The 25,688-nt window shown below is 36.8% G+C and overlaps 1 protein-coding gene across 3 annotated transcripts in view; it reads left to right on the top strand.

Moving 5' to 3' along the window:
- Cftr (CF transmembrane conductance regulator) overlaps nt 1-25,688 on the top strand; it is a 146,153-nt gene that overhangs the window by 33,070 nt on the left and 87,395 nt on the right. For all 3 annotated transcript variants that reach the window (XM_021164958.2, XM_085840806.1, XM_085840805.1), the window contains 8 exons: nt 7,039-7,254; nt 13,624-13,713; nt 14,558-14,721; nt 15,567-15,692; nt 19,008-19,254; nt 20,997-21,089; nt 23,003-23,185; nt 25,092-25,283. In XM_021164958.2, coding sequence (XP_021020617.2) covers nt 7,039-7,254; nt 13,624-13,713; nt 14,558-14,721; nt 15,567-15,692; nt 19,008-19,254; nt 20,997-21,089; nt 23,003-23,185; nt 25,092-25,283 — 1,311 coding nt within the window. The remainder of the gene's footprint in view (nt 1-7,038; nt 7,255-13,623; nt 13,714-14,557; nt 14,722-15,566; nt 15,693-19,007; nt 19,255-20,996; nt 21,090-23,002; nt 23,186-25,091; nt 25,284-25,688) is intronic.

Below are 25,688 nucleotides of genomic sequence, written 5' to 3'. Positions count from 1 at the left end.
TTTTTTAATTTTATTTTTAAACTAGATGTTTTCTTTATTTACATTGCAAATTTTGTCCCCTTTCCTCATTTCCCCTCAACTCCCCCCCTGTCCCATCCCCCTCCCCTTGCTCACTAACCCACCCACTCCCACTTCCCTGTCCTGGCATTCCCCTACACTGGGGCATCAAACCTTCACAAGACCAAAGGCCTCTCCTCCCATTGATGTCCCACAAGGTCATCATCTGCTATGTATGCAACTGGAGCCATGGGTCCCTCCATGTGTTTTCTTTGGTTGGTGGTTTAGTCCCTGGGAGCTCTGGGGGTACTGGATAGTTCATATTGTTGTTCCTCCTATAGGGCTACAAACCCCTTCAGCTCCATGGATCTTTTCTCTGGCTCCTCTTTTAGGGATGCTGTGCTTAGTCTAATGGTTCGCTGAGAGCATCCACCTCTATATTTGTCAGGCACTGGCAGAGCCTCTCAGGAGACAGCTAAATCAGACTCCTATCAGCAAGCACTTGTTGGCATCCACAATAGTGCCTGGGTTTGGTAGCTGTATATGGGATCCCCAGGTGGGACAGTCACTGGATGACTTTTCCTTCAGTTTCTGGCTCAAACTTTGTCTCTATATTTCCTACATTGGGTATTTTGTTCCCCCTAAGAAGGACTGAAGAATCCTCACTGTGGTCTTCCTTCTTCTTGAGCTTCATGTGGTCTGTGAATTGTATCTTGGGTATTATGAACTTCTGGGCTAATATCCACTTATCAATTAATGCATACCATGTGTGTTCTTTTGTGATTGGGTTACCTCACTCAGGATGAGTTCTATCCATTTGCCTAAGAACTGCATGAATTCATCATTTTTAATAGTTAAGTAGTACGCCATTGTGTAAATGTGCCACATTTTCTGTATCTGTTCCTCTGTTGAAGGATATCTGGGTTCTTTCCAGCTTCTGGCTATCATAAATAAGGCTGCTATGAACACAGTGATGTATGTGTCCTTATTACGTGTTGGAGCATCTTCTGGGTATATGCCGAGGAGTGGTATAGCTGGGTCCTCAAGTACTACTATGCCAAATTGATTTCCAGAGTACCAGCTTGCAATCCCACCAACAATGGAGGAGTGTTCCTCTTTTTCCATATCCTTGCCAGCATCTGCTGTCACCTGAGTTTTTGATCTTAGCCATTCTGATTGGTGTGAGATAGACTCTCAGGGTTGTTTTGATTTGCATTTCTCTGATGACTATGGATATTGAATATTTTTTAGGTGCTTCTCAGCCACTCTATATTCCTTGGTTGAGAATTCTTTGTTTAGCTCTGTACCCCATTTAAAAATAGCATTATTTGATTCTCTAGAGTCTAACTTCTTGAGTTTTTTGTATATATTGGATATTAGCCCACTATTGGATGTAGGGTTGGTAAAGATCTTTTCCCAATCTGTTGGTTGCCATTTTGTCCTATTGACGGTGTCCTTTGCCTTACAGAAGCTTTGAAATTGTATGAGGTCCCATTTGTCAATTCTTGATCTTAGAGCATAAACTATTTGTGTTTTGTTCAGAAAAAATTTCTCCTGTGCTTATGTGTTGGAGACTCTGGTATTGGTACAGTGACAGGCAGGTAGATAAATGGAGTAGAACTGAAGACACAGATATGAACCCACACATCTATGGTCACCTGATCTTTGACAAAGGAGCTAAAACCATCCAGTGGAAAAAAGACAACATTTTCAACAAATGGTGCTGCTTCAACTGGCAGTTATCATGTAGAAGAATGCAAATCGATCCATTCTTATCTCCTTGTACAAAGTTCAAGTCCAAATGGACCAAGGATCACCACATAAAAGCAGATAAACTGAAAGTAATAGAAAAGAAAGTGAGGAAGAGCCTTGAGCACATGGGCACAGGAGAAAATTAAGGATAATCTAAGGGAAGCTAAGTAGAGGGAATCTGTAAGCATATTCCTGACAGACTGTGATCACCAGAGAGATCTTTTTACTGTAGAAGTCACAGGTGTATACTCGCAAGTATTTTTGATTCCATGTTTCCATCACTACATATAAGTACCATTAGATCAGCTTAAATCAAGACCTTTTTTTAAGTCCCAGAAAGCTAAAGGACATGAAGAAAGCCTGGTTCTCACAATGCCGCAGTTCTTATATTCCCCAGACTGTTGTAAAAGGGGATCTGTCTCTCATATTTAGACAAAGACAGGCTTTTGAATCCAAGCCTCCTGCTCCTGAAGCAAGAGTATTTGGGGTAATTCTGTTCATGAGTGGGCCCTGCCTAGGGTACTTTATCGTCATACATCTCCTCAGTACGAATGCTCTCAGCAAAGCTTCTAGAGACCCAGGATTCACTTCTCACTCTGTCCCATCCCTGAGAACACACATAACTGGTTGCTTCTCTGGATTCAGCTTCACTCACACCTGAAGTCTCCCTAAGCCATTTCTCTAGCCCCTATTTATGTGTTATTAGGTCATGTTTTACACTTACATATCTATGCCACTTAGAATTTACTTCTCCACTGAATTAAGTTCCATGCGTTATAAGTTAAATTGTTATATATATTTGGGTCTTTTACTGGAATTTATAGATAAATCAGTATACTTTCTTTGACCTGTTACATGTATACATGTATGGTTTAATATCCAGTAGCTTAAATGTTTATATTATTTTTATTCTTCAAATGGTTTCAATTAGAATTTATTCCTAAATTAAATTCAGAATAATTTTATTTGTTGTTTTAACAAATATTTATTGGTTAAGCATGCTCATTAAGAATGTATTATATATGCCATAACACTTGTGACAATATAAACAGATAGCCAGTACCCTGGTGCAAATTTATTCATTTTTAAAATATACTTAAATTTTTTATGTGATTACACTAATCTTACAAAATGGATTAGGTGAAACATTCCCTTTGTAATATGTAGATATTTTTAGTTCAGTTAGTTTTTTTAAATGTACTTAATAGTTTCTGGAATCAATCACATATCATACTAATACAGGTGCTTTTTACTTTTTATATAATTCATAGCTATCATTTTCCTCATTACATTATCTTAGCTAGACATCTCAGAATAATGTTAGGTGGTCGTAGTAGTCAGGGTTCCTTTGCTTTCCTGCCTCCACACTTGTGTTTATCAACTATTCCTGATTCTGGAAGAAAGTCTTTCTTAGGTTACAGGCAATGTTTCCATTCAGCTTTGTAGAAATTTTAACCAGATACAGATATTGTTTATCAAATTAGTTATTTCATTGTTACTGTGATATTCACAGCTTGTTCAGGGGTATATTAGAATTCTGTTAGTTGATTTCTTGGTATCACTAGCATTAATATTCTAAATGTAACAATATATAAAATGTGCTTGCAACAAGTGAAGGTGATACTATTACTTAGTAGCTGCACAAGATAGAGCAAGAAACTCTTAAATCTCACATGCTAGCAAAGCAAGCACTCCTGAGCTAAATCCCCAGGCCTGGAAAATGCTGTATTGTAATTTTTAAGTATAAAGATAAAGTCCATATAATTTAGCTGCAAGCCTGAGTCTGCCCTTCTGTTTTTGTCTGAACTTTTCTCTATGGTCTGAATATGCACTCAACACAGACTTACCTGTCTGTCTCTAGAAACATCTGATTATTTGTCAGGTACAATGGAAATGGTTTAAGGGTATGTATGCATCTAGAGTGACTTAGAGCTCTGTTCTGGAAGTGCATTCAGGTGTCCCCTGGTCGGCTGCAGTGAGAACTGAATTATTCCCACCATGAGTGCAAGTCCTTTAGCTAGTTTTTACATGGTCACTTACCCAGATGACACATGGTCTTATAGTGGGAAGGAAGTATATATAGACTGGCCTGGAATTCATAATAATCCTTTTGCAGCCTTCCTGGATAGGGTTATGCTCCTGTGGCAGGCCTCTGCATAGTACTCCAAGACTCAGGTCATGCTTCCAGGGTGATGTTATAGGAGAGAGCCTTCTAGGTAACCAGAGTTTGCCAATAGGGAGAACTGTCCAAACAATACAAGTGACTGAGGTGACACAGAATAAATATACAGGAATAACAATAGTAAGGAAGGCGGTATGAACTCGTGAGGGAGTCAGATGGGACATGGATGGAGTTGGAAGTGAGAAAGTGGTAAAGTGATTGTTTCTGTGTGTGTGAAGTATTAATGTATGAAATTCTCAAAAATAAATCAAAAAATGGATATTTGAGTTTTATGATTCTGAGTTTAGTGTTCTTATTGTCATAAACATTAGTATTAAGCTTATTTTCTAAGGAAAACAATTAAGAAACTTGCGTTTTGATTTATGCCTGATAAAATTGTTAAAATACTTCATTGAATATTATCTTATTTAAAATAGTTTTACATTTTTTCTATCGGATACAATTCTATTTGGAGTAGTATTTCAATGTGGTGAAAATGAGGGAATTTTTATTTCAGAAAATAGCTGAGCAGCAGAGGACATGCAACTTGCATGTACCAGTGCTGATTTTTTTTAAAGGGCTGTGCTTTATAGATTAAGCTGGGTATCAGTTACAGTTTTTCTTCACACTTAAAAAATGTCATGTGGATCTATGAATGGTTCCATTGTAAATATTAGAGAACATGATACATAAAAGAGATTAGGGGAAATGATAGAAGGAGAGTCTAGAAGTGCTGGTTTTGTCCTTGAGAACTATCTGGTAGTAAGGTTTATGCTGTGCTCTACAAACCATCTTGTTATTGAAATTTTCCTGTAAAGAAACAAGCTGTATCTTCCTGTGTGAATATATGCTCCTCCACAGTAATACTGTCAGTGTCCTTATGAGATGACTTGTGTTGTTGAAAAGATGAGTATGTCTTGTTAGTTGAGGCAAGATGTGAATATATGCTCCTCCACAGTAATCCTGTCAGTGTCCTTATGAGATGACTGGTATTGTTGAAAAGATGAGTATGTCTTGTTAGTTGAGGCAAGATGAGATCTAACTCATTAGTAACAATATGTAAAATAGGCATGCCATTTAAAGTATTGAAAGCTATAATTACTGTATTAAATTGCAATCAAATAATTAAGCAAATAAGTCTAGTATGATAAAGTAGGTTATTGAAAACTGTAATGGAGTTCTAACATTAGTAAATATTTACGCTTATAACATTTAAGCTTATAACTTACAACTTGAAAAAAATCTGCATATTTATAACAGCCAGAAGCTGGAAAGAACCCAGACGCCCCTCAACAGAGGAATGGATACAGAAATGTGGTACATTTACACAATGGAGTACTACTCAGCTATTAAAAACAATGAGTTCATGAAATTCTTAGGCAAATGGATGGAACTAGAAAACGCACACACATGGAGGGACCCATGGCTCTAGCCGCATATGTAGCAGAGGATGACCATGTTGACATCAGTGGGAGAAGAGGTCCTTGGTCTTGTGAAGGCTTGATGCCCCAGTGTAGGGAAATGTGAGGGTGGGGAAGAGGGAGTGGGTGGGTGGGTGGGTGGGTGGATAGGGGCACACCCTCATAGAAGCAGGAGAATGGGTGATAGGATAGGGAATCTCCAGAGAGGGAGTTCGTTAAAGGGGATAGCATTTGAAATGTAAATAAATAAAATATCCAATAAAATAAATTATAGCTAGGCCATATCACCCTGAATGTGCCTGCTTAGTCTCTAATATAATTCAACATCTAAATATGTTAAAGATGTTTAGCTATGTAATAAAAATATGATGCATATGTAAGATGATGTACAATAAGAAATATTTTATATACTTTTAAAAATAAGTTTTATTTATTAGATGTCTCAAACAATTGGCATATTATATCTAGGTAAGAGGTTAGAAATTCTTTTTGATACCTCCCTTTTCATTTGGCATAATTCAAATCCATTTCAACCCTGCATGTAAAAGGAAAGAATTATATCTCATTTTGTGATTATCTTGAAAGCTTTTCCAAAGGCTTGAATCTTCTTTTCTATGCAGAGCTTTGAATTAGACTAATATGAAGTGCTGTATATAAAGTAGAGAATGAGCATCTACAAGAAAGGCAATGATCAATGACAGTTAGGTTGTAGTTAATTCCCTGTGGGGAGAAGGTGATATACAAAACATGGTCATATTCTGGGACTGGTGGGGCAGGTAGTGTTGGCACTTGGGATTTGGAAAATCCATCATAGAGAACAATGAAAAGCAAATTAACAGTAAAAATTTGATGTCACATCTGTATTAATCTTCTTTCACGATTTAGCCCTAAGTTCTATTTTACTAAGTTATCATAAAATAAAAATTGGAAGATGATGTCTTTTCCTAATTCAAAGGCCATTTATGGTTCAAATCCATCCATGTACATTTAGAAGGGATGATGAATTGGTTGAGCGGCTTGTTTGGTAATCAGTTTTGGACTATTGAAGTTTATGGGTTTATTGGAAACTGGCCCAAGGTAGAGAGCTCTAGTGCACACCTTCACTGATGTGCATACCCAGATCTACACTGGCAAAGGGAAGGACCAGGACCCAAGTGGTTGGCTTTAAATAAATACCAGTGGTGCTGGCATGCTCTTCCCTCCTGACTCCAGCTCCACTCAATGGTTGTAGTCTTGAGAAGCTGTTCCTTCTGAACATGATACCATGGCTCAAAATACTTAAAGAAGTTCATTTTGAAATTTCTTAGTATCTTGCTTTTCTTGGCCTCCATTTCTTCACCTGTCTGCATAGTGAAAACAGTTCATACATGGACTGAGAGTTGTGAAATCCTCTGGGACATATTTTGGGAATGGTTTGTGACATGTACGTGTTACTAATTATTGTACCACTTCATGAAGTACCCCTTTACAATATAGTTACTATTCATGCAGGTTTTAGTGAACACCTCACACAAACTTGTCTCTAAATGACTTTTGCTGTAAACTAATAACCAAGTCTCATTTCAGAGTATGCACAAAGACACTATCAGCAGTTTCATAAATTGTCCGACCTTCTCTGTAAAATTATTTTAAATTATTGTAAAGATAAAATTTTCATAATTAAAATGTGAACAAGAAATGAAATTTAATCACTATTTTCTCCTGCAGGAAGTCACCAAGGCTGTCCAGCCTGTCTTGCTAGGAAGAATCATAGCATCCTATGATCCAGAAAACAAGGTGGAGCGTTCCATTGCCATTTACCTAGGCATAGGCTTATGCCTTCTCTTCATTGTCAGGACACTGCTTCTTCACCCAGCTATTTTTGGCCTTCATCGCATTGGAATGCAGATGAGAACAGCTATGTTTAGCTTGATCTATAAGAAGGTAATACTTTTTGGAAGATGTTATTTGGTCTTGTTTTACTATTTCAGTGCTGGAGACTAAATTCAGGATTTCTTGTATGCCAGGCAAGTTCTTCGCTGAGTTTGCTGCCTTGCACAGTCTCAGGTATTCTACCTGACATGTCTTCAGTGCCCTAAATGTGAGCTTGTACAAGAATTGGTGTGAATACTTATTCCTGTTTTAGGTGCCTATGAAATATATGGCAGGTGCAAATATTGTTCTGAGTTATCTATCCTTGATAATGCAAAGTGATTCAGTAGACAGTTATTAAATAACTTCTGTAAATTACCTGTATTGCAGATATCATATTTTAGGGGAAGGATTTGAATAGTTTAGTGGGTTTTTTAAATTGTCATACAAAATAGACAAGCGAGCAGTAAGCTAAATCAATGTCAGGTTTTTGAATCCACTTTTTTTCAGTTAAAATGACAAATAGTACAAAACTCATTGACAAAATATCATCCTATGATAAAATTCTATTTTTACTAGCAATGATATATCACTGTTAATGATAACCTAAGAAATACATTCCCACCTTAGCCAGCTGCCACAGATGGTGACAGTGTCACAGTGGTGACACTCATCCATCTCCACTGTCTTACTTTGAGTTTGATTTTTGTCATCCAGTGAATTCTGAAACTTTATAACGTTTTTGAAATAGCTTATACATTGAGATCATATGAACTTAACTTTGCTTTTCTGCATTCATTAGCTAGATAAGAGCCTAGGCTTTCTAGGATCTAAATAGATTCAAATGAACATTAAGACTCCCTGTACTCCAGCCACAGCCACCTGCCAAACCAAGCAGCCCTCTGATCAAGACAAAGACTCTCCTCTCAGTGGGACCTAGCCGGGAGCCCCGTCCTCATGCCCTTTTCCCTTCTGCCCGGGGTAGAGTCTGCCCGCCGGTTCCCACTCTGTTCTCAGTGACAGGCATCTGAGGTGTTCAAGACTGAGAACTTGACGTTCCTGGCCTCCATGTGGCCCAGGGATCCCAGAACTGGCTCTTCTACAACCCCCAGTGGAATGCCTGCCCGGTGGTGCCATGTGGGTGTGTGCAGTCAAACTCCCTGCATCTGCCTGGCCTAGTGGCGCCAGCCCTGGTGGGATGTGGGATCCCACTTTTTTTATTAGATATTTTCTTTATTTACATTTCAATGTTGTCCCCCTTTCCTAGTTTCCCCTCTGAAAATCCCCTATCCTCTCCTCCCTACCCTGCTCCCCATCCCACCCATTCCGGCTTCCTGGCCCAGACATTCCCCTATTCTGAAGCATAGAACCTTCACAGGACCAAGGGCCTCTCCTCTCATTGATGACTGACTAGGCCATCCACAGCTACATATGCAGCTGGAGCCATGAGTCTCTCCATGTGTTTTCTTTGATTGGTGGTTTAGTCCCAGGGAGCTCTAGGGGTTCTGGTTAGTTCATATTGTTGTTCCTCCTAGGGAGCTGCAAACCCCTTTAGCTCCTAGGGTCCTTTCTCTAGCTCCTTCATTGGGGACCCTGAGCATCTACTTCTGTATTAGTCAGGCACTGGCAGAGCCTCTCAGGAGACAGCTATATCAGTTTCCTGTCAGCAAGCTCTTGTTGTCATCTGCAATAGTGTCTGGGGATCCCACTTTTTAACTCACACCTAAATGTTGTCTTAAATTTTGACAAAACTCAAGTCATTTCAGTGGCGCCAATGTGACTTCATTGCTCTACCAAGTGATCGAAGAAAGATATATTGGTGGTATTTAGATATTACCTTTATCTTTGCTATTTTCTTTCTTCAGTAACACATTATATATATTTGGCTTATAAGGGCTATGGGTCTGAAATTGACCTCTAACAAGTAATCCATTATACCACTACAGTACATACTCAAGGTCAGTTGTGTTATAAAATCTTGATAGCCATACTTTATTGCTTAAAAATCACTTTTATGCCAGGCGTGGTGGCACATGCCTTTAGTCCTAGCATTTGGGAGGCAGAGGCAGGCAGATTCCTGAGTTTGAGGCCAGCCTGGTCTACAAAGTAAGTTCCAGGACAGCCAGGACTATACAGAGAAACCCTGTCTCGAAAAACAAAAAACAAAAAACAAAAAAAAAAAATCACTTTTATGAAGGCAGAGAAGAACAAAAAGAAGTCAGGGTTTAATTCAATCTCTTATGCTACAAAATCATCAATTCATAAGTTCCCAGAAAACATGAATAAACAAAAATTTTAGAGATTATTTGGAATGTAGAATTTATAAACTTGCTATCAAAGAAAATTGAATTTACTTTATAAGTACTTTTAACAAAGATAATAACTAAGCATATGTATATTGCACCAATGAATTATTTAAATGTGATCTAAGTTTATCTACCCACACGTTTCTACTATAGTTGCTATTATCCTTCTTTTAAGGAACCCAAATCCTATAAAGAAAGAACATTGAAAAAAAAGATATTTCAAAACTTCAAAATAGATAAGTAACAGCCTTAGAAGTGTTTTCCAAGTAATTAGGTAAAACAGAAGTATGGAAACATAATATTGAGGCAAAGGACATATGAAGTAAAATAAAGGGGATGGTTAATTTGTAATCAAGTCCTTAGAGACATTGGTGAAGAATTTGAAGCTGCTACATAGATATTTCCCTCTCAACATCACCTACTTGTGATTGCTGATCAATTAGTTTATCTTATAGACCACATTTAACTTCCCGATATTGGCTCATCACCAGAGAGTGTGAGTACATCTTCATGGTTCTCTAGTTGGTCCCTACTTGCACTTTGTCTTTGCTTGTCCCATAGCTTATATCCTTTCCCCTATCCATACTATTTCAGGTTCAAGGCAAGGACACATAGGATCCTTCCAACAATATCTGCAATTTATAGTAGAGAAGTCCACTCCCATTACAATTCTGAAACCAAACATGTTATACTCAAAATAATGAATACAAACACAAGCTGAACTTTGCCCATCAATTTGAAGATTACCAAAATAACTGAATGTTTACTATGTGCTATGGATGAAGCTCCATGCTTTAGCCTCTGCATTGCTTTATCTGACACTGAAATTCCTTCTAAACACATGTAATCTACCGCAGTGGGTTCTCCCTCTCTTCTTATTGCTCTAATAATATTTTGTAATTACCTATACTCATTCCTTCTTCATCTTTGCTTCTCTAAATATATCTATTTCATACTTTTATCTCTATAAAATATTTTATATTTTTAATCCAAATTTTGAGCCCACTCTACATTCTGCCTTCCTTAACTAATTTATCATATTATCTATATGATAAACACACACACACACACACACACACATATATATATATATATATATATATATATATATACAAATTTTTTTCTAGGTTACTCCCACGCAAGAATTGTATCGTAATAAATGCTAATTCCTGATACATACAGAACAATGGTTTACATCTATTAAATACTCAACAAATATGTGATGAGTTGAAACATATAAAATGGGTGCTTTGCTGCCAAAGCCATCTAACAGAAAATAAGTTACTAAATTTCACCAGGCAAAGGATTACTGTATATCCTGATCATAATTTATCTAATAAGTTAAAACATTAATTTGTAGATAAATAAATAAATGTTTTTAATCAGTGATCTTCCATGTTTTTCCTTTGTAATATTTGAAGACTTTGTTTTGTTAACATAAAAATACTGATTCAGTTATTAATAACATACTTTTGTTGAATTTTAGTACTTTTATCCCAAAGAATTAGTGAAGGACTTTATGAAAAAATTAAGACAAGGATTTACTGCCTTAGGTTCCATCTTTTATTTCTAAATTTTCCATTTTTTTATTGTTTGACATCTTTAAATGGTTACATAATTAATTTTAGTTATGTGTATCTTCAGTTTCTCTCTCATTCCCCGTCTTCCCTCTCTGGAACTCATTGTAGCAAGTACTCTCCTGCTTTAATGCCTTTTTGCGTGCGGCCCATTACGTGTAATGAGAGCATGGGTGTAATGATACTTAGTGGAGCAAGGGAAGCTTGCATGTATTGCAGACATGAGAACACAATAGGACAGCTCCTCTCTAACAACCATGAGCCTGCCTCACCCATCCTAAAATGTTTTACCATACAGATAACCCCAGCTCTAATGGGTTCATGACTGTCATGCCCCCACTTCTGCCATGTTCTCTGAATCATGGTGGAGTGATAGAACTTTCCCATTTATGTCAAATATTCTGTTACCACTTATTTGCCACTGGTTAGGTTTCTGCAGTCACTGGGAACCATTGTAGTAAGAAACTTTTACAATAACAGCTGGGTGCAAGCTCTAATCTATGCTATAAACATGAGTAGTGAGAAGGTAGCTTGATAACATGACCATTTAGCAGAATAACAGTTACTTGCATACCTTGGTGGTCAAAACCTCCCCAGTCAAAGACTTAACCAGGGTTACAGAACCAAATATAAGTTCCCATTTGTGGAGCAAGCCATAAATATAATTAGAGAGTAGGTAGTCACCACCATAAGAATTATACTACTGCTCTACTAGAGGACAAATTTTACAAAGGTATGTGATTAATATAGCTTATAGTCACAGCTGGGTAAGACTGATGATGCTCTTTCCCCCAGTGACTTGCATATGCTGCCACTATGAACATATGGCACTATGAACCAGTAAGGAGGAAGCTTACACTTCAGCTCCATGACCTGTGACCATAGCATTCAATACTGTTAACAGTAGGTTCTTACCATCAAGTTCTGGTAGGTAGCCAAGAGCAGTGGGAAAAGCCTGCGTTGTTTAGGGCACCTCTGAGATCCCCCTTGTCAGTCACTCATAGGGAGGTATCCCCTACCCAGTACTGGGACTTTTGTTTGATTATTCATGGTATCTGAGAGGAATAGCATCTAAAAGAATACCTCTATTTAAGCTTTATAAAGATTACATATATTTCTTAGAACTGTAGAATAGTTTACTAAAATGGTTAACTTGAACTCAAATATGTATAGTTTTTAAACATGTTCAACTATTATTAACTAATTTCTCAAGGCATGATATATGTTATAGGCAAGACACACTAATAATAATGTTTACAAATCTCTATATTAAATCATCTTGATAATTGCAATTTGGGACACACTTCATTACTACATAGGATGGCATATGTTTCCTTGTATTATTGGTGACATAGACAGATTATGAGTAAATGAGTTTCTGCCAGTGTATTTCTGTATGCTGATTAGATTGTATTATTGTGGTGCTGGAGAGATGGCTCAGCAGTTAAGAACACTGACTACTCTTTCGAAGGTCTTGAGTTCAAATCCCAGCAACCACATGGTGGCTTACAACCATCCGTAATGAGAACTGACACCCTCTTCTGGTGCATGTGAAGATATAATAATTAATAAATCTTAAAAAAAATAGATTGTATTATTGCAAATCCTATCCCCACCACATAGTCCCATGTGGAACACCATTCTGAGAAAGCTAGTTTAGTTAAAACTAGGTAATGCCATTTTGAAGCCACTCAACAGAGAATGCCTCAGCCACCCAAAGTAGAGGGAAGATGACTGTCTACCCTACTCCTTTTTGAACTCTCCACTTCACTTGGACCACTGGACACCCCTCACCTTTCCTATGAACCTGTCTGACATGAAAGCATTTATAAAGTCCTAAGATAGTCCTTTTAAAAGTAAGTTTATAAAATAGTAGTTTTCAAGATGCCTTTTTCATATATCTTTAGTTTTCTATATGTGAACTACTACTTGCTACTCTTCTTGCTGGCTCCGGTCTTCCCACCGTGCTCCATGCATAAGTGTTTACCTTAAGTAACCCTCAACCCTGGCCTCCATTTCCATGCCTAATGTGCAATGCTATCCTCCTCCTCTCTTTCTCTACTGTCTCTCTCTATTTTTCTTACTTTTGTAAACATATTATTACACTTAATATTCTAAAAATGAAAAGCTGAGATCCTCACATGAGGAAGATCTGGTAGATTTGTCCTTTTGGGCCTGGCTTACCTGACTCAGTGTAATATTTATTTCTGTTAAAAAAATAAAAGAAAAACAAATCCCCAAAACTCAAACAAAAACACTCAAAACAACAACACAAAAGATTCAACCTTATATTTTGCAAGTGGAAATAAAATATCATTCTTATTGTCAAAGACAACAAAGATTCTATATGACAGAATATATCTAAATGTAAGCATTTCAATATATTTGTTTTTCAGTTGTATATTTTTATAGCTGAAAAAGTATAATACTAACAAATATGAAACAAGGTTGACCTCTCAGGTTAAGATACATGCAGTCACATCTTACTAATGTGTTATTTATGAATACATTTTATATTTGTTTGTTGACATCACCTAACGTGCCACTTTTTCTTTTAGACTTTAAAGTTGTCAAGCCGCGTTCTTGATAAAATAAGTATTGGACAACTTGTTAGTCTTCTTTCCAACAACCTGAACAAATTTGATGAAGTATGTACCATTGACTTAATGTTTTATGCATTTTATTAGAAATCAAACAATTCTAAAGAAAGATTTATCCTGCATCAGATAACAGTCATAAGTAGCAAAGTCCCACCAATAGCTAGTTTGGCTATTTCTGGAAACTGGGAAAGCTAGTTGTGTAGCAAAGCACCATTCTGAGGTCAGGTACGATTACCCAACTCAAACATACCTCAGCTTGCTCTTAATAGTGTTTTCTAAAACTTGATCCTTATCAGACTTAGCTTGCTTCCTTTTAGTATAATACTTTAAATTGTTATGTACTTTGGCTAAATATGATACTCTGAGCAGTTCTTGTTCTGTGCTGTCTTATGTCACAAGTAAATTCAAGGTCCTTGAGGACAGATACCATGTTTTATTTATCTTTGCATTTTCAGTATTTAATAAAGCAAGTGTTACAGCTGAATTGAGTAGCAGAGAGAGAGAGAGACAGAGAGAGACAGAGAGAGACAGAGAGAGAGACAGAGAGAGAGACAGAGAGAGACAGAGAGACAGAGAGAGAGAGAAACCTTTTTGGAGAGTCCCTTGTTCTCACGTGTTCTGTGTGGGAACACTAGCTTAATTTTAAAAAGGCATTAATAAAACCTAGGCACAATTTCAAAGATACACAATCTTAATTCCACTGAATAAAAACATAATGTAGTAACTATGCATCCATTAATCCCAATGCATAAATTGTAATATGCTAAGAACCATGAATTTCTTGATTGGATATCTCTTCAGTATTCATTTTCTTCCACATGTATGTCTCTGCTTGGTTTTGATGGTGGAATGTGATATACCACTTGATTTTCTCTGTGCTTTTATTTTTCAGGGACTTGCCTTGGCACATTTTATATGGATTGCTCCTTTACAAGTGACTCTTCTGATGGGGCTTCTCTGGGACTTGTTACAGTTCTCAGCCTTCTGTGGCCTTGGTTTACTGATAATCCTGGTTATTTTTCAAGCTATCTTAGGGAAGATGATGGTGAAGTACAGGTAGTGGTCTTTTTCAAAGCTTGAAGAAACTTGCATTGGGCTTCTCTAAGCCCTAACAATAAAACTATGCCATGTCACTTAGAAGGGATTATTTTAATTCTGTAAATAATTCTTTCTATAAGAAAAAGGCAATTATTTTCCCTGTTGTTCTATAGAATTTTTTTATTCATGTTCTAAGGTTCAGTACATTTTTATATTCATAAAGTTTAGGTAAAGTGGATATTGTATTTCTTTGAACTGGAAGGAATGCCTAAATTGTGTATGGAGTGAACTAGTCTCTTCCTCTCCATATTGTAGGGTCACTCTACCAAAGCACTTATTACTGTTATTGGTAATGCGAGTTATATGATGTGATTATTGCAGAGAATTTGTAGTTTCCCTGTTTGAATGTGATAGAAAGTTGAAAGTCTGGGGCTATACAGACAGGTTTTTGTTTTAGTTTGTATATGCTTTCATTTGCTTCACAAAATGGAGGTGATCACCTCTTAGAGACTTTGCAAAGGATTAGATTAGAGATATTGTCCAAAGTTCATCTAATGGCGGGTATCTGACACTTTAAAAAATTTTTTTTCTTCCTGTTTTTCTGTGACAGAGCATCTCTCTGTATCCCTGGCTGTCCTGGATCTCACTCTGTAGCTGATCTAGAACTCAGAGGTCTATCTGCCTCTGCCTCCTGAGTGCTGGATTTAAAAGTGTGCATTGGCTATGATTTTGTTTGTTCCCAGCTGATAATAACAAAATGTTTATCTATGTAATATGGAAATTTTCAAAATTTTGAATAGTTATTAGTAGATAATTTGACTTGGTTTTGTTATTGATTGTTTGATCAATTGATTGGTTTACAGAGATCAGAGAGCTGCAAAGATCAATGAAAGACTCGTGATCACATCAGAAATTATTGATAATATCTATTCTGTTAAGGCATATTGTTGGGAATCAGCCATGGAGAAAATGATTGAAAACTTGAGAGAGTAAGTTGACATAATTACAATACTGGTCCAATTTTATATTTAACATTTAAAACTGACCACTCAGGTGGATTTTCAACTCAACTCATCTAAAACTCAAATATACATCCTGAGTTTTACATGGTCAGTGGCCTATAATCATTTTGGTGAGCAAATGTTTCCTTTTGTTTTTTGAGACTGGTTCTCACTATGTACCCTTGGCTAGCATAGACCTCTGTATGTAGATCTAGAACCTAAAGGCCTTAAAGGTGCCACCACACCTGTCCCTGGCTTATGGTTTTGCAGTTGATTCAGTTCTTTGTAGTGCATAGATAGTTATCTCTTACTAATGATTCTCCTATACTAGTTCACAGTTGTTTCATACCTTTAATCTAATTAAAACAATGATAAAGATGCTGGGGGCTAATTGAAACCATAAATGGAAATACTGAAATATATAATTGTAAGAGGAAATGGTGATCTTGTATGACACTGTACTTCAAGTATTATGACACAAAGAGCAGTGACAGCCACATTTGGACAACTTCTGTTATTCTGAGCCTGAGCAATAATGACAAAGGAAATTTTCCTTAGTGTTACTCATATAACTTGCTTACAAGAGGCTAAGTCAGTCCTTGTAACAAAAGCCATCTCCTGAGATGGAATCTTTACTTAACACCTGTGTGTATCTTATCTTCTTTCACCTCAGATAACCTTTTGCAGATCAGTAAAGATTACCTCTGACCAAAAAAAAAAAAAAAAAAAAAAAAAAAAAAGAGCACAGCAAGACTGATACATCATTAATAAGATAATTTTGGGTAAAATAACCATGAGCATTGCTGTGACCATGGACCATTTTTATTTAGTTGACTTCCGTGTCCTACCAACTGCAGTCAAGGAAATGCTTTAGACTTCTGGGGATGAGCAGACCAAGAAGGATACTACTAATTTAAAGACACGGGATATATGAGTGTCTCACAGGGAAAAGGAAACAAAGAGTGCTCTTTGCAATGGTGTGAATTTGACTATTTCATATTCCGGGTGCTGGAGACCTGTAGACAATGGTAACTGAGCCACAGGTGTGTGATTGGAACAACAAAGGAAATGCTGAAATGTTAAGTCCTTTGCCATGTAAATAGAAAGAGCAAAAAGAGTGTTTATTTTCCAAATACTATTGCTCACCTGTTTTTGTTATGCCTTTCAAGGTAAATCCAGGAACGGAATTGCATTTTCTTTCCAGAAACATCCTTAAAGAACTTGGGGAATTGCTGAGTTGATAAGAGTTGTTTCTCACGTGAACAGGTCGAGTGCTCCTCCTGCACTGCCTGTAAACACAGCCATGGCAGGGCTGCTTAGCACAGGGTCCAGTTTTCTCAGGCTTCATAATCAGCTTGCAGAAGGCCGGTCCTGTGCCTGACAGGTTTTTGTTTCCTTTTTGTTGATTTTCTTTTTTGACATTGGTATTTTACCCCTCTTTTCCTCACATGATAAAATCCATCTTTCCTATTCTGAATTTCAGGTTGGTTAATTCTAATAGCTAGCATTTGTCTGGTTGTAACCTGTTTGATACATCATGAAATTGTTACCTGAAAAAACTGGAGAGTTCTGACGTAAAAAGGAAAGCAAGAATTACTTTACCCCGCAGAGTAAATACAATGTTCTAGGAGAGACTGACGGGATGCTCTTGTGATTACCTCAGCCTAGAAAACTGTTGAACTGGGCCAAAGGCTATGTTAATGTTCTTGAAAAAAAATCTGCCTTTTATTGCTTTTTAGCAATTAAGGTACTTTCAATTTTTTTATAAGAAACTGATAGAATTTTTTTATGACTCATAAAATGTTAGGGACTTTATGTTAGTGTCTAGATGATTCTGTCAAGTGTTTTGGATCGATCATTCTTTTTCCTAGGTGACTTCTTCCTTTTCTGAGCTGTTCTAAGATATTTGGACAGTTTTGACACTTTACTACCATTTGTAAACAATTCTTTCCTTTTATAAATACCAGGCTCATCAATGTATTTTTTTATCTCCAGAAGAAAGGTATACACATTGCTCTTTTACATCTGCTATGCTGTCATCTAAGCTTAATTACATCTCTACAAGGGAAGTATTACGTTTTCTTTAGTGATGGAATCACATTTAATTAGATGGAAGAGTGGCTTCCTTTAAACATAAGTAAGACTAGTCCATTTTCAGTACAAATTTATTGAAGCACTACAACTCACTAGGCTGATCACAATATAGGCTATACACATGACCTCGTGAACTCAATAGTATATTGTTTTCTTTGAGGACTTTTTTTTTTTTTTTTTTTTTTTTTTAGTTCTACCACTTGACAATAACACTTGCTTCTATGGATTAGAGGTACAGTGGAAGCATAGTGCCTGTATGTCATGTGCCTTCCTGCACCAGGCTGTAGATCAGATACTGTTCCTTTCCGACAAAGCCTTCATTTTGTGTTCACCATTGGCCTTTGCCCACACAAGAACTGGGTTTTTTACAAATGATCACAATGGGCTTGAGGTTTATGGCTCCTGGAACAGTGGCGAGGTTGACTGCAGTATTGTTCTCCATCTTCCCTTTGTCACTAAAGCATTTAACCTCTTCCTGTATATGTTAAAAAAGTAAATACCTCCCAGTTGAAGTACAGACTAGAACAGACTAGAGGATTGCAACTCTAGTGAGGTGTGACTGCAGATAATTACACTGCAATGAAAGGGACTAGGAGGGAGGAGCTACTCCCTGCTCTTTGAAGAACCACCTGCAACTGAATCACTTGGCCCCTGACTGCAGAGTGGCTCCTGGGAAGCTCATGTAGCATCTCACTCAGCAGATGTCAGCAGATGTGACAGGGAGAGAATGCCCAGGAACATGTTTCTCAGGTGTTCTTTGATATATATACCTGTCAGTGCTATTTAAAGCCAAGCTAGAATCTCAAGAATACTAGATATATGATGGATAACTACAAAATTGTCCCTTTTGTTCATAAAGCTTGTAACATTGTTTTCCCTTCCACAAATCACTTCAAACATTAATAAAGAAGTTACTAAAGATATAAAAATAACATGAAAGTAAATCTATTTAGATAATACAATTTAAATTAATTTTAATTATAATTATAAATTTAATTATGATAGTAATTGAAGTTCTTAATTGTTTTATGTTAACAAACATTCTGTGTAAATAAATGGTATATTCTTTAAGAGTCATATGAGCTAATTAAGGTCAAGAGAAGTTTTGTAACTTGCCCAAACTTTGGACTGTATATTCAGATTTTATATCCTAAGACACCTGATTATTGAAAGAAAATAACGTGTCACGTCTTCTTCTGTTTTCCACAGGGTGGAACTGAAAATGACCCGGAAGGCAGCCTACATGAGGTTCTTCACTAGCTCTGCCTTCTTCTTTTCAGGGTTCTTTGTAGTCTTTTTATCTGTGCTTCCCTACACAGTCATCAACGGAATCGTCCTACGAAAAATATTCACAACCATTTCATTCTGCATTGTCCTCCGTATGTCGGTCACGCGGCAGTTCCCCACTGCTGTACAGATATGGTATGATTCTTTTGGAATGATAAGAAAAATACAGGTAACTTCCATGATGATATACTTACATGGTTTTGGAAACATTTTAGAATTTGTATAGTGGGAAAAGTCTCTAAAATGAATGTCTTGATTTTGGATTTATTAATGGATTAGATTTCCTCTCTTCATTCTCATACATAGTCTCATGAGCGCTTACAGTGAAAATCTAATGAAATAAAACCCTAGGAGATTTTGTAGGTCAAATGAATTTAAAATAATTGTTTCTATAATCTAGAAAATCCCATCCAAGAAATCTGTGAATCGATCATTTCTAGGCACCTTGTAAATATCCAAAAACATTGAAGATAAATTTCAGCAGGAAGTTAAAAAAATGTTCTAGCTAGCCCTGGAATGTTCACCTTGTAGGCCCCTGTACTCTCCCATGAGGCATTGCTATGTTCCAAGAACTTCAGCTCCCAGCAGACCAGGAAGTTACCTGATCCCTGGGCAGGTAGGGCTTACAGGGTTATTTTGAGCATTAAGTAAGAAGTAGTTTATTCAGAGCAAGTTGAATAAACTTCTGAGAAAAAAAAATGTCTTATTATCCCTTAAGATGTATATTTAAATATTCAGTGCATAAAGTAAATCATTGTGAAGAATAAATGTGGGATCGAGGGTAGACTGCTTTTTAAGAGGTTCTCCGATTGTTTACCTTGGACTGATGTCACAAATGACAGACAACATATAATTTTAGCTTTTAAATCTGTTTTATTTGGTCTTTGAAACTTTTGAATTAATTAATAGAAATTAGAAGTAGAGAGATTATCATGTGTACCTCTGTGCACAGGCACATACATGTATTGAGTGTCTTCTGGAGATTTGTGATTATGTAGTAATTTGGGTTCCCATAGTTACAGCAACTGCCCTCAAGAGTGTATACCCTGCCCAGCTCATCAAATCCTTTACAGCCCTTTCTATTCAGCGTTTCACCCTCAAGATTAAATCAACTTGAGTTGTGTGACTAGAGCAGTTACTCAAACTTAGAAACATAGTGGCTCTATGACAAATCTTATTTCTCTGCTAATATCACCCTAGTTGGGTGGAGGGATGAGAGAAGAAAGACAGAGAGAAGGAGAAAGATGTAAGAGGAGAAATGGGAGTATCAATGAGCAGTAACACAGAAACATCTGAAAAAAAAAGAGAGAAGGAAATGAGACAAACCAATAGAGGAAGAGAGGGGGTCCAAGGAAGAAGGATAAAAGCAAAGGTTCCAGGTGCACAGTTTAAGTCTTCTGCTCTCCAGCTTTCCTAAGAACCATGTGGTTTGAATTCTCTGATGGAGGCCTTTCTCAGAGAACTGAGCAATAGTTCTATGAAGTCCTTCTCCTTCCCCTTATATAGAGGAGGAATGATTGTGATGTTGCTCGTAAAGAGAGTGTTAAAAAAATTTGTTGTTCTTTTCACTTGTACTAGCCTTGAACTGGTACATGAATAATTGTAAGGGTTTCATTAGAAATTCATATTCTATATAACTGGATAAGAAAGAAACAACTGCACTGATATCTAATGTATAAAACTAATTTCATACACTAATATATTTAAAGAATATATTTTGACTATGATGAGTCCTACTGTTTGGTACTTTAACTTTAAGACAATTGTAATGTTAATTTATTAAGAAACAACTTCTAATTTAATTGTTAAAATCCATACAAGACACTGTAATGTTAGAGTGGAAGAAGATATAACAATACATTTTTGCTATTGCGATTCTACAATTGAAAGGTTTTTGTCTTCATTGACTAGGATTTCCTGCAGAAACAAGAGTATAAAGTACTGGAGTATAACTTAATGACCACAGGCATAGTCATGGAGAATGTAACAGCATATTGGGAGGAGGTGAGATTTCTAAATAGTGTCGATTTTTAAAATATGTAAACAATTGTGCTTTTTCCTTTTCTTGCACCTAAATTTCTACTCAATAACATATAAGATTCAAAAGATATTATATCTCATAGGGATGTAAGGAGGGCTATCCTCTTTTATAAAGTGAAAAGTGGGTAACCAGGAATATTAAATGCAACATAAAGTGCCTTTATTTCTTTATAGTCATATAATTGATTTCATATAATGGGCCAGGAAGATGATACCTTCGATACTAGATCTAAATCCTGTCTCTGCAATACACTTTCCATGTAATCTAAATCATATTATGTTCAAGTTATTAAGCCTCAAGTGTCTTCATGTGTAAAATAGGCATTATTTCCCTACTGACTAAGATGATTTACATGGTCTGTTCATTAGTGCATTTTGCATGTAATGGTCTCTCAGTGAAGATTAACTTCTCAAATCATGACTTCTAAGTCTTCCCTGCCTATCACTCAGAATTGATGAACCACTGAGCTCCCATGAGCAACTTTCAGCAGTTTACTCACTCTGGATGTAGTGTAGGTGACCTCATCCAGCCTCAACATCAGTGAACTGATGCCATGCAAGTGCAAAGCTCTAGGCCTAATTTCAGGCTTGCATCCTCTTCACAGTTATCACTCCTCAAGCTTTACTGCCCTCGTGCTCCAGCATGTTCTCCATCTCCTTTGCGGGCCACACTGAGAGGCAAACTAGGATAGGATGCATTACATGCCAAACTTTCACTAGATAAATATTTTTTTACCATGTTCAACTTCCATTCTTCCTCCTAATCAGATCCTTGATGTTGAACTTAGAAGTACTGTTTATGAAAGGTGAACAGAGATCCCTACATTTGAAATCTAGATGAAATACAATGTTACTTCCTTTTTTCCCCTTACTATTTTTAACCTCTGCTTTTGTGGTTCTCTCTTGTTTCAAGACATCATCATTCCTTTTAATACCATTGTTTGGGTCTGAGTTTTCATATTCTGGAGCCTTAGTGATATCGGCATAATACTACAGAGGGAGTTGTTTCTGTAGAAAGAAAGGCAAGAACAACTGTGAGGTGCAAGTGGATCATAAGAAGTAGCAGACAATGAATTCTCGGGCAGGTTACCTTTAGGAAAGAGGATCTTTGGATGTTGTGGACCTAAAAATAGATTCACTTAAAACCAGGCACACAAGTTTCACAGGCTTCTTCATGATCACTATTTGATGATATATATTTTGCTTTGGAGACAGTACCTCAGAGCTTCCATTGGGCAATAAAGAGGCAAGCAATTTTTAAAAGAGGATTTCTCTCCACCCCATACATACTCTTGTACAGAAAAATTATTTTGAATCCACTAGCAACTTTGTCACTTGTATTTGTAGCCAATGATAAATGTTTGGAGCAAGTCTTAGATGATTGGAAGTGAGGATTGCCTTGTAAATCTACCCTGTGAGCTACTTGTTTTTGACTTTTTGCTGAGCCAAAGTCTACAGTTTTAAAAGAGGAAGATTGAAAAACTGGCCTTATATATTATGTTGAAGATTAATTAATGTTTATTTACTAAGTCTGTAGGAAAAGGGGTATTTGTGTATACTTCCTTATAGTCTTGGTACACACACACACACACACACACACACATACACACATACTTTAGCCAAAAATATGAGACTGAGGCAATGATAAGCAAAAGTCTGATAAAGAGAAATTTTGTTCTCATTACATATAACTATTTCTCAAACACATTCAACCATACTCTCCAGAAACCATGTGCTTTATAGTTATATATTATAAATTAATTAATACTATGTATGTATTTTAATGGATCCTGTACCATGTATTTCTTAAACTGATTGCATATAAAGTTTTCTATGGAAAATCTGAAAGCAATATTATCTTCAATGTGTATGAATAGGGATTTGGGGAGTTACTGGAGAAAGTACAACAAAGCAATGGTGATAGAAAACATTCCAATGACGAGAACAATGTCAGTTTCAGTCATCTCTGCCTTGTGGGAAATCCTGTGCTAAAAAACATCAGTTTGAATATAGAGAAAGGGGAGATGTTGGCTATTACTGGATCTACTGGATCAGGAAAGGTACTGTCTCTTTAAATTGTTAATTTTTTATGAAAGAGGTATAAAAATAGCTTTGGAAGCACAGTTGTTGAACTTGTCAGTAGTTAACCATCAGGCAATTCTACGAAACCTTAATGAATAAGTAATTAAAATCTGGGACTGTTCTTGCCTCTCACAGAAAATTGCTGTGAAGGCAGAGAAAGATCTGGGTTCCCTTCTGACAACTTACTCAGAGAGACTGCTCTTTTGTAAGAATAAGAAGGAAAAACTATTATTTGATTGGAAAAATGTGTAGCTATAAGATTTAAAATATTAATATTTAAAGTTAATTTTATACCTCTCAATTTGATAGTTTATTATTTAAGACTTAAATGTAACCTAATAATCTTATATGTTATACCCTTATATATTTACAGAGATTTTTGTTTAGGTATCTTTGGAGTAGTATGGCTATGTTTTGAAGTTCTGTAGTCCTTGGTTATAGAAAATTTTACAAGATATGTAATTAAGTGAGAAAAGAAAAACAAAATTTTTGTATAGTAATGCTACATTGTACTCAAGGATACTAAACCATAAAGTCTATATTTTGTTCTCCTGGATACATTTATAATATTTATATATGCTTCATATTTCACTTATTCTTAACATTTTCTTCATTCATAAGGAGCTTGGATAAAAATCAATATTTTTCCTTCTCCTGCTACCTGTTTTTCTTTCTACCAAATGGTACATTAGGAGCACTTTCTGTATAAGCATGGGGACCTGAGCTTGAATTCCAAGCTTACATGTTAGGTGGACCCATAACCCCACTTTGAGAGGCTGAGACAGTTGGATCATAGGAGCTCACTGGCAGCCAGTTAAGCTGAAACTGCGAGCTGAAATTGCTTGGTTTGCCACAAGCAATGGGAAGAGACATAGAAGATACTAATATCCTGCTCTGGCCTCTACATGTACACAGAAGGGTACAGGTGTCCACATGTTCACTTGTAGTTCTCTCTCTCTCTCTCTCTCTCACACACACACACACACACACACACACAAACTTGACATCCAGCATTTCTTTTTTTATTGTAGTTTTTTAGAAAACATTTATTAGGTTTTTTTATTGCATATTTTCTTTTATTTACATTTCAAACGTTATCCTCTTTCCCTGTTTCCCCTGTGAAAACTCCCCTATCTCTTCTCCCTTACCCCTGCTCACTCACCCACCCACTCCTGCTTCTCTGTCCTGGCATTCCCCTACATGGGGCATTGAGCCTTTACAGGACCAAGGGCCTCTCCTCTCATTGATATCCCACAAAACCATCCTCTGCTATATATGTGGCTGGAGCCTTGAGTCCCTCCTTGTATACTCTTTGGTTGGTGGCTTAGACCCTAGGAGCTCTGGGGGTACTGGTTGGTTCATATTGTTGTTTCTCCTATGGGGCTGCAAACCCCTTCAGCTCCTTGGGTCCTTTCTCTAACTCCTCCATTGGGGACCCTGTGCTCAGTCCCTTATGTTTTTATAATTTCTTAAAGATGAAAGCAAATTTTCATACTAATAAAATGAAAGTACTTTCTAAGACTGAATCTCTGTTAGTTTATTATGATAAAAACACTCATGTAGTTAGAGCATAGGGGCAGCCCGTAGCCCAAGAGTTTTCAGCAAGTGCTCACTGTCACCAGTCTCCTACTGCAAACTGATCACAGCAATTTAAGTAGGGGCTTGCTCCTCTTTGTGAACCTTAGTCCTGTGTTGCCCAGATCTCTTTCATTCCCTTTGTATTTTTTATGCCTAGAAAAGTCCCTGTATCATGAAGTACTAAAACATCTTTAATCAAATGAGTTAGACTCTTTAAACATTGGAAGACTTCTGATTGGAATAATTGGAGGCAAGAAAAGGATAAGTAATTTGATCAAATAATTTAGCTGTTGTTTTTGTTTGTAGACATCACTCCTGATGTTGATTTTGGGAGAACTGGAAGCTTCAGAGGGAATTATTAAGCACAGTGGAAGAGTTTCATTCTGCTCTCAATTTTCTTGGATTATGCCGGGTACTATCAAAGAAAATATCATCTTTGGTGTTTCCTATGATGAGTACAGATATAAGAGCGTTGTCAAAGCTTGCCAACTACAGCAGGTAAGCATATGTATGAAAAGTGCTGATTGTGTTAGCTACTTGTGTCAGTGTTGTGATAAAATCACTTCACTACTCACCTTGAAAAAAGGGTTTATTTTAAATTCTGTTCAGGGACGATACTGTCCATCTTGGCAAAGGAGAGGCAGGAATGGGAGGATGGCAAGACATGTTATATCCATAGTCAGGAAGCAGACAGCCAGCAGGAAGTGGGGCTTCAAGGCCTACTTCTAGTAGCTTACTTTCTCCAGTAAAGCTCCAAGTTGTAAACATTGTCCTTCCCCAGTGTACCCCCAACTGGAGATAATGTTTTCAAACACATGAGCCCATTGTAGGTATTTAACATTCACACCACTCTATGGATTATGCTCATTTAGTCTTCAGACTAACCAAATTACATAGTTAGTT

This window comes from Mus caroli, unplaced genomic scaffold, assembly GCF_978045245.1.
Source record: "Mus caroli unplaced genomic scaffold, Mus_caroli_1 scaffold_7, whole genome shotgun sequence".
NCBI classification, from domain to species: Eukaryota; Metazoa; Chordata; class Mammalia; order Rodentia; family Muridae; genus Mus; species Mus caroli.
The sequence above is the reverse complement of the archived record's forward strand: the minus strand, read 5'-3'. Positions and strand labels throughout refer to the sequence as shown.